Source organism: Belonocnema kinseyi, chromosome 6 (assembly GCF_010883055.1).
Source record: "Belonocnema kinseyi isolate 2016_QV_RU_SX_M_011 chromosome 6, B_treatae_v1, whole genome shotgun sequence".
NCBI classification, from domain to species: domain Eukaryota; kingdom Metazoa; phylum Arthropoda; class Insecta; order Hymenoptera; family Cynipidae; genus Belonocnema; species Belonocnema kinseyi.
Window position 1 is genome coordinate 18685403 of NC_046662.1, and position 10320 is coordinate 18695722.

At 28.9% G+C, this 10320-nt stretch overlaps 1 protein-coding gene across 3 annotated transcripts in view; it reads left to right on the top strand.

Moving 5' to 3' along the window:
* The window catches only part of LOC117174453 (diacylglycerol kinase 1), a 367927-nt gene that overhangs the window by 283436 nt on the left and 74171 nt on the right, over nt 1-10320 (top strand). For all 3 annotated transcript variants that reach the window (XM_033363593.1, XM_033363595.1, XM_033363594.1), the window contains exon 5: nt 7918-8052. In XM_033363593.1, coding sequence (XP_033219484.1) covers nt 7918-8052 — 135 coding nt within the window. The remainder of the gene's footprint in view (nt 1-7917; nt 8053-10320) is intronic.

Genomic DNA, 10320 nt, shown 5'->3' on the forward strand with positions numbered 1-10320 from the left:
GATTCTTATGAACCTTTTCCCTTCTTAGGTAACATCTTATATTAATACTCAATATATCGCAAATAAATCTGTCATTTTCACTGTAAGCGAGATTTTAAGGAATATTAGAAGATTTCCAGTGATCTCAAAGTATTACAATATATCTCAAAGGATTTTAAGGTATTTCTAAGAACTACAAAGTATTTGAGAGATTTTCCAACGTTTTACGGAATTCAACGAGTTTTCAAAACTTTTAAGGAATCTCATGAGATCTTATGGTATTTCTAAAGATTTTACAGAATTTCACCAAATTTGACGAGATTTCTAAAGCTTTTTAGGGACTTTATGAGATCTCAGAAAATTTCAAAAGTAGTTACAGATTTCAACTAATTTTAAAACAACAAGAGACACCGATGGATCTTGACGGGTTTTAAGAAATTGAGCAAGATGGTTTAATGGAATTTCGAAAAATTATAGGTATTTAAAGAGACCCTAAGAGATAGAAAAGGGTTTCGATGATTTCACAGGATTTAAAAGGATTTTAAGAGATTTCCAAAACGGAATATTGTAAAGAATTTTAAGGAATTACGAAGAATTTTAATGACCTTTATAAGGTTTTGATGGATTTTAATATATTGAAAGTGATTTCTAGAAATTTGTCAATATTACCACAGATATTTAGAATTTTTAAAGGACTTTTGAAGATTTTCAAGGATTCTATGGTATTTCTTAGGATTTTGAAGATTTCAATCGATTCCAAGGATTTCCAGAAGTTTAAACGATTTTAAGGGATTTTTGTGGGATGTCAAAAATTTAAAGGGATTTTAAAATATTTTTAAAAAAGACACGGTAGATTCAAATATTTGAAAGGATTTCATGTGGTACCGAAATATTTTCACGAATTTTTAAGAATATCAGGTGATATAAATTGTATTTGGAAATGTATAGGAATTTAAAAGGATTTTAGGGACAAACAATGGTTTCGATGATTGCACAGAATCTCAAAGGATTCTAAGAGGTTTCAAAAGATTCAAAAGGATATCAACGGATCCTAAATGATTTCGCAAGATTTCAAAAAGTTTAACGAAATTTCAAAGAATTTTCGTATATTATAAAGGATTTTAAGGTATTTCGAAGAATTTGAATGGCCTTTTTAAGATTTTAATTACCATTAATTTATGTTAAAAATTAAAGGATTTTAAGGGCTTTCTAAAATTTGCAAACACTTCAAAGGATTTAAAAAGATTTTCAAGAATTTTAACAAAAAAAAAGGAGTTTCGATGATTTCACAGGATTTTAAAGGATTTTAAGAGATTTCAAAAGATATAGTCACGGATTGTAGAGAAGTTTGTAAGATTTCGAAACATTCAACCGAATTGTAAACGATTTCCAAATATCATAATAGCTTTTGAGGGATTTCGAAGAATTTTAATGGATTTTAAAGGGTTGTTATGGATTTTAAAACTTTGACAGGAATTTTACGAGATTTGAAAATATTTCCATGGATTTTAAAGATTACAATCTTTTTTTATGGGATTTTGAAGGATTTTAAGACATTTGAGAATGTTCTAAAGTACGTATATCCATAGACTTTAAAAGGCTTCGTACGATTTTAAAACATTTAACAGAATGTCAAAAAATTTCCAAATATTCTAAAGGATTTTAAGCAATTTCCTAGAATTTTCATGGATTAAAATATTGTAATACATTCTTTTATTTTCGAGAATTTTAACAGATTTCTGGAGATTTATAGGAATTTTAAATTATTTTAAAGGATTTTAAGAGATTTTTAGGTGTTTCGATGATTTCAGAGGACAGCAAAGAATTTTAAGAGAGTTTATAAGATTTTATGAAATTTCAAAGAATTATCCAATATTATAAGTGTTTAAATAGATTTCCAAATAAATTACGGGATGCTGAAGTAATTACCCAAATGTTGAAGGATATCAGGAGCTTTTAATGAGATTTCGAAAGTTCGAAAGATTTAAAGATATCAAAAGATTTCAGTGAATTCCAAAGGATTTTAAAAGGGTTTAAGAGATTTCAAGTTGTTTCAGTGATTTCAAAATATTTTGAAGGATTTAAAGAAATTTCAAAATGTTCCAAAGTATATCTACGGTTTTTAGACAATTTAAAAATATTTCGTAAGGTTTCACGGAATTTTAAACGCTTTTCAAATATAATAACGGATTTTAAGATCTTTTAAAATATTTCACGGAATTTCGAAGGATTTTAAAGGATTTCATGTAAGATCGAAGTATTGTCCCAAAGGTTTAAGGATATCAGAGGATTTTGATAGCATTTTGAAGGTTCGAGAAGGATTTAAATATATTTCAAAAGATTTCAAGGAGATTCTAAATATTTGAAGGGATTTTAACGGATTTAACACTATGATAAAAAAGGAGGTTGACGTAAGAACAAGTTTTGCAACAAAGTGAAATAATAACAACTGCATCAAACAATGGACAACAAATTTTCAAACTTTCTTGTTATGAAAATTATGACAATGAAAAGACATGTAGTTTTATTGACCTCCATTTTGATCATCTATGTCCTTTAGCCCGAGCGGATGGAGCTAAAATATACCGATTTCCGGTTCACCGCGAGAGAAAAGCGAGTGCAAAACCTCGGAACGAAAGCCAGTGGAATGGGTACTTGGTTTGCTAGCAATTCGAAATAAATCCATTATTTCGATTTGTGGCTTTACTCAACACACCTGGGAGTACTTGTGCATAAATAAAAACTTAGAATGACAAATTTAAGAGAATATCGTTCTTTAGATAACAATCATTAAATGAGAATTAATATTTTCAAAGAAATAAATTGCAAACAAAAATATTACTATATATGATCAACATTTGTTTATAATAAATAATTTAATTAATGTAAATCTTTCATTTTATAAAATGTTATTTTTTATTATTTCAAGCGTCTGGAATTTTGAATTATTCTTTTCAACATTTTGAAATTAAAACTTTTCATTTTGCATTTTCTTTCTTAATTTCTTTGAGTTTCTTTTTTGAAAATTTTGAGTCTTTTATTCTAAAATTTTATTAGTTCAGAAATTATTAATAATAACCTTCTGTTTGAATGTTTACTTTTCTTTAAAACCTATATTTGAAATCGTATATTTCGGTTCAAAAGTCTTTAATTTTAAACGCTTTAAAGTTAAAATTATTTATTTAAAATTTTTTTATCTTCGAATAATGATAATTTCCATTTGGAACTATCAATTCATCATTTTTTCAAGTTTTTTAAACGTGGTTTTGAACTACTCGAGGAGACGAAACATAAAAAATTTTTGGTATTAAAAATGGTTTTTTATGAGTTTTAAACTTACCTCGAATTCTTTGCATATATATCTGCTGTAAACAAAATTAATAATATAAAAATCAACATCAGAAAAATGTCCTTTTTGATCAATTTAGATTTTTCCTAAATATATACGTCCTTATATTTATGCGCAGAAACTGATTATATTTGTTAAATTAAAAAATAATAGTTTTTCAACCAATCCTTAAAATTCATAAGAAATTTCGGAAAAAGGTCCGCCTCTATAATGAATAATTAATTCCTTGCTGATACAATCCTTTAATAATTAAAGCCACTTGAGAGATAAAATATGAATGTAGGATTCAGTTTTTTGGAGTTGGATTCGGTCAGACAAAATGGAAATCGTAGTTCCTGTAAGAGGAAGTTTCTCATTTTCTCGCTTAACAGGCTATTTCCTAATGTCCAGGCTTTTTCCCTATCTAAAAACCTTTGCGAATTTACTGCAGTCGTCATTTTTCACACACACACACGCGCGCGCGCGCATTTATGCGAAAAACCGGAGGTTTAAAAACAAATTGAAGTAAAAATATACGCTTTGAAAGGCTTCATAATTAATTCTGAATTTGCCGTCTAACTTTTTATTCTGTTGTTATTTCCATCTTTATAGAAATTACGTAGGGTAAATCGGGGGCATAACTGAACGTCTGGGTAAAAGTGAATTTGCAAGTAACATTGCTATTCATTAAACATTTTTATTCTTTTTTGAAACGAATAATCTATTTTTTTAGAGAAATAGTGCTATAAACTCAAATTTGAAAATGTTACGTAGTTTTGACGATTTTGACAACTAAATAATAGAAAACTTTCAGGAATACAACGTCTGCGACATTAATTTAAATATTTATAACATGAAAAATTGATATTAAAATATTTAAATCATCCAATTTTTAACTTCTAACAAAGTAAATGCCAGCTGAAAGTTAATTATTTTTCATTGAAAAGTCTACTATTATTATATTTGTAGTTGATAAATTATCTTTTTTGTGTAAAAATTGTATTGTTTGGTATCAAAATTAATTAATTTGTTGAAAAATCAGCAATTTTTTTAGAATGTCAGTCCTTTTGATTAAAAATTCTACGATTTTGTTGAAAAGTCTTTTTTCCTTAGATTCAGTTGAACAATTTTGATAGTTATTCTAACTATGTGGTTAAAAATTAACTTTTTTGTCGAAAATTCACGCTTTCAGATTGAAAATGTTACTGTTTTGTAGAAAATTCGTCTTTTTTTTGTACATAGACTTCAAATATTTGGTTCATAATGTATCCTTTATAGTTGAAAACTTCACTATTAAATTGAAGTCAACTGTTTTTTCTTTAAAATTAATTTCTGCTGTGATTGAAATATCAACTATTACATGTTTTGTTGAAAATTTATCTTTTTTTTTGTGATGTTTCAAACATTTTGTTGAAAATTCATCACTTGAGGTCGAATTTAAACTTTTTAGTTAAAATATAACTATTTGGCTGAAAGTAAAACTCTTGTTGCAAATTACAATTTTTTGTACAATATTCATAAATGCATCTTTTTGGTTGATTATTTACTTGTTTTGAATCAGGATTTTACTTTTCTTCTCGGTTGAATGTAGATGTGCTTTGTTCAAATATCACTTTTTTGTTGCCGATTCATTTTGGTAGAAAATTCATCTCTTTGGTTGAACTTTAAAATATTAATTTTAAAATGCGATTTTTAGTTGAAAATTCATGATATTGGTTGAAAATTTGAGTATTTCGTTTTTTTATTTAAAATTATATTTTTAATAGAAAATGTAACTATTTGATTATTAAATTCTCTTTTTGGACGAAAATCCAACTATTCGATCCAAGATTCTTGTATTTTGTTAGAATTGTCTTTTTTGGTCAGAAATTAATCTTCTTGGTTCGAAATTATATTTACAGATTGAAAATCCTACTGTTTTGTAGAAAATTCATCTGTTCCGCTTCAGAATTTAACTGTTTGGTTCCAAATTTATCTTCTTTTGTTTAAAATTCAACTATTAGGTTGATTTCACCTTTTTTTAATTGAAAATAGAATATTTTTTGGTAGAAATATTAACCATTCCATTATATGGCTGAAAATTTACTTTTTTTATTGAAAATTCATATTTGGGGAATAAAAATTCAACTTCTTTGTGAAAAAATTGCTCTTTGGCTTGAAAGTTCATCTCTTTTGTGCGAAACTTCAACTACAATTTTTTTTTCAAATTCGTTTGTTGGTTCAGTTTAAGGTTCGACATTAAAATTAAAATAACTCTTGTTTGAAGTATCAAACAATTACATTTGATGTTTAGTATTCATTAATTGAAAGTTACACTCCTTTCCTCTTATCTAATTTTTTTGGTTAAAGATTCATTGCGGTTGAAAATTCATGTATTTTGTTGGAAATTCGTCTTTTTGGTAAAAAATGGATCTTTTTTCTTAAAAAGTCATGTTCTTGGTTGAAAATATTAATAATTGGTTAAAATTTAAACTTCTTTGTTGAAATTGCTATTTTTTGGTTTATGATTCATAATCTTATTTGAAAATTATTTTTTTCAACTGAAAATTCAACTCTTTAGTTAAAAATCGATCTTTTTCAGTAGAGTATTCCTCTATTTGTTAAAAATTTAAAGATTTCTAAAACATTTTCTATTTGTCCTCAAAAGTTTTAAAGCTAGCAGAAGTCATAGTCAGGACTTGATAAATCTAAAAAACCACTTTTAAAATGAAAAAATGTCGTTTTCTGAACAGAAGAGACTTAAAGCTAAAAATAAAAAAAATTGAAATTTTTTTCCCATTCTAAATTTCAAATTTTTCTTAAAAAGTCCTTATTATATTAATGAAGAACTTGAAATAAAAAATTGACCAGTTCCACGTCGTATTAACTTTTTACAGTACAATTTTTTCCCAGGCCTACCCAACCTATTATAATTCTCAACGACTTTAAAGGAAAATCCTCTTTATTTAAAATCCCGCCAATTAAACTTTGATGTTTAATTTTATATTGAGTTACTTATCATAAGTTTAGTCTCGAAAGGCAAATTCAGCTAGGTCGGATTAAGATAGTTAGCATAGTAAGCAAATCGCTTGACCGCACTTAATTGCGAAAAGTTATAATGAGACGTTAATCCTCTTGGAATGAAATGATTATATTCCAATTAAGTTTGTGGAGAGATGTGTCAAGTGGTGTGCGCACGAAGGAAACTTTGTTTCAAGAAATCGAGTTCCCACTTCGGAACACCACATGTGCGCAGTAAATTGCTCCCTTTACACCAGGCACGTTGACACTTCTGCACACGACACTGAAGTGCGAAACTATATTTATAACCTATTTTTCTCACATTTTTCTCGCATCAAACTGTAATTGCTAATGCAAAAAAACTATTTTTTTATATAATAATAAATTTCTTTCAAGTGACTCATGCTCGAAATGCTTGAACAGTCACCTCCCAACATTTGCGGAGTAAATATCGCGCAAGAAGTAAAACTTTCTACAGGCTTCCATCACACTCTCAAAATGGATTTGACGCTCGAGGAACGCCATTCAAAAACAGCTGGTCTGCTCACTGAATCCTCTCCGTGCAGTCTATTATGAGAGCGTGACGGAAGCCTATAGAAAGATTTATATTTCGCGCGATATTTACTCCGCAAATGCTTGGAAGCAACTGTTCGAGCATGCATTTGGTTTCTGACGACTTGGTACTACTGCTTATAGAAATTCGAGAGCTTTTTGTAAGCCTACAAAAAGAGTTGACTTCTTATGTGATCTTTACTCCGCAAATTCTTGGGGGCGACTGTTCGTATGTTTAACAAAAATCATAAATTTATCGCAGTTTTGAAACCTGTATTTTCTAAATTATTTGAAATGATGATAAAAATTTTAAATATTTGAGTTTTGAATGATCTCAAATCTTAGAACAGAATACAAATTCCAAAAATATTGAAAATTTTTATGTTTAAAAAAACTAATTTCTCTCGAAATAAATTACAGTAAAACTCTTCTGTAGCGCAGAGTTTGGGGCTGACGTTGGATGGGAACTAACTCATTATAGCCCGCTCTGCTTTTGTTTGCTTATGCCTGAGTGCTCGCCTGAGTGACAACTGTAAATCCCGCGCACATCGTGCAGCTCCTGTTACACCTCTATGCGGTGCGGCATCAATTTTCGGAAGGGCTATAGAAGGGAGGGCTATTGAAGGGTTTCACTGCATTTCATGTTATAAAACAGCTGAACTTTGTACACAAAAGTCATGTATAAATAAAATTTTTACTTCAAATTTGTTAAAATATCCATAATTATTCTGTAAATTCATAGTTTTTGCAATATTTACAAAGAAAACCCATTTTCTGCATTTTTATAACTTTATCCTAGCAAGCTCAGCATTTGGGAATTTTTTCAGCGCAACAGCGTTTGCATTATTTCTTTGTTTATTCTTCATATTCATAATTAATTTATGATTGATTTCAAATATATTGTTTTCCGATAAAAACTCGGATAAACAGAAAATTTTATACTATTTATGTTATTTACATCCAATTTTTTACTTGATCCTAAATTTCTTTGTTTTCACTTCTTCAAAAGATATTTAATTGCAAAATCTTATGAAACGTCTTTCTTCTTTCTGTTCCAGGACATCGACTATGATGGGTTTCGTAAATTTCTCGACACCTACCTTGAAGTTACCACTCCCGACGAGCTTTCTCGACATCTTTTTTTATCATTCGTCAAAAAAGGACATCGAGGAATTGATGGCAAAGCTCTCAAGGTAAATAAAATAATTTGCATAACTTATGTATTTTGTTAAAGTTCGCGGTGCTCATCCCTTAGATTATATTTAATAATAATTAATTCAGAGTCGGTGGTTGTTGCTCTTAATGCTTGAAATTTCATAGACAAATGTTTTTAATAAATATCGTTACTCCTTTTTTTAGGGGGCGATATAGTTAACCATTGAGCTGAAATTAAACTAGTGCAAATGACAGGTCTTTTGAAATTCGATTGCAAAAAAAATTGAAGGAATTCCTCAAATAATTTTTCATGTAAATTAAAAAACAATTATTGTGCAATTTTATTACCACCCCGTCAAATTCAAAATCACCCTTTTTTAGAAAAACGTTTTCAGAGTGGCCGCAGTTAGGGTTAACTGGGAATTTTAGAAAAAATTCAAAAATGTGGTTGGTTAGGGAAAATTCAGGGAAAAGTGAGGATTAAAAAAAATCGCAAAGTTCAGGGAATTTCTGTAAGAAGAAACACTTTAGGCAATTTCTAAGAATAATCAAGACTGCCACGCAGTCACTATTAATAATTTTTTCCTCAAATCATTTAAGGCACTATTTTAAGATAAAATCGATATACTCGCTACATTTTATGGCATATTTAAATATTAAAAGAAATTTTCAACTGCTTTGAAAAATTTCAATTGATTTCAAAAGTTTTAAAGAATTTAAAATATTTTATTGTGTTTTGAAAGATTTATTGCAAATCGGACACATTGAAGAGAAATGAAAATTTGTTTAGTCTGTAATACCAAACTGTTGGATTAAGTTTTAATATTAATTATAATTCTAGTTAGTTTTAATTTGTGGAATTCTGCCCATTAATCTTATAATTTAATTTAGTTTTTTCTTTTGATTTTCTTCAAACCTTATGTCGCCTTCGCAAAAAAGATTCTCGTTTTTAGACAGATAATTCTCTTTTCTCTTTAAGGCACAGGTACAAGTCAAATTATTATTAAACATACTCATTACATTTTAAAAATTCTAGAAAACAACGTGTGGGGTTCTTGAGTCAATTAAACTTAAACAATTTCAGAAAAATCGTCGCCATTTTGTTAATTTTTACTTTTTAAAAATTTCCCCATGGAATTCGAAAGAAGACAAGAGATTCTATCACATTCCGAAAAAAATATTTGCTTCACATCGGTGCAACACTTGTCGTCTTATTCGCTTTAAAAATACTATATTTGAGTTGAAAATAGTTCTATCCCTTGGGCATAGACAGCCTGATAATTAGTATTTTAATTAGCTGTGATCGACCTTTAATAGAATAATGAACAATCAATCTGACAATCAATTGCTGGAATTGGCAATTATCTTATAAAACGATAATATTGTTAAACGGGTGAATTTGTTAATGAATATTCAATGTAATGATCACTTAGTTAAAATGCAAATTTTAGTTAATAAAAAACGAAAGCTATTTTAAAGTTACTTTTAGAATTTGCATGTCAGATTTTTTCCTAATAAGATATCATTTAAGAGTAAAATATCCCTTCTTTAAGTTCTTTCTATTTGAGAGCGCCCTAATTTGTTTATATTTATTTTAAACTAAATAAATAATAAAATGACATTTTTCTGCTAGAAAAATACATTGCCTGATCGTAACCAGGTTCGTATCACTGACGCGCGCAGGATTGACGGCAATGACGTGGTACAACGCTGATGTGATCAGACAGGCTCTCTCCAGCGTCCGCGCTCGAGATACTCAAGGGAGTTAAAACACAGACAAAATAAGCACATGCAGATTATACAAAATGAATTCCGCAAAAGTATCACAATAAGCCCCAGATATAACCAGAACTCTGTCCTTCGCTGAGAATTTCAATTACCTTACATTCCAAAGTATGTGAAAGAAACCGCCACTAAATTCTATGCATCTGCATCATTATCATCTTTTGAACATATTTCCTCCCTAGGGAAATATAATTTTGATCCGCTTCGCAAACATGGGATTCCGAAAGACTTTCTCATGAAATACGTCAACCAGCGACTTTCATTTTCGAACCCTCTAACCCTTTCCCTCTCTTCGTCTTTATTTTTCTCTCATAAAATAAATTATCAGATTTTGTACTTGATTCCCGCTAGCGGGCTTTTTTCCCACACATAACAAACCTCACTTTAACTACGATTCATGTCAAATTTATCTCATATTGTGTAATAAGGCCCAGACGAGTAGTGCACAACTTCTTCTGGTTCGATCTTTTCTGAAGTATTTTAGGGTATTTTAAAAGATTCAAAAAAATGTTTAAAAGTTT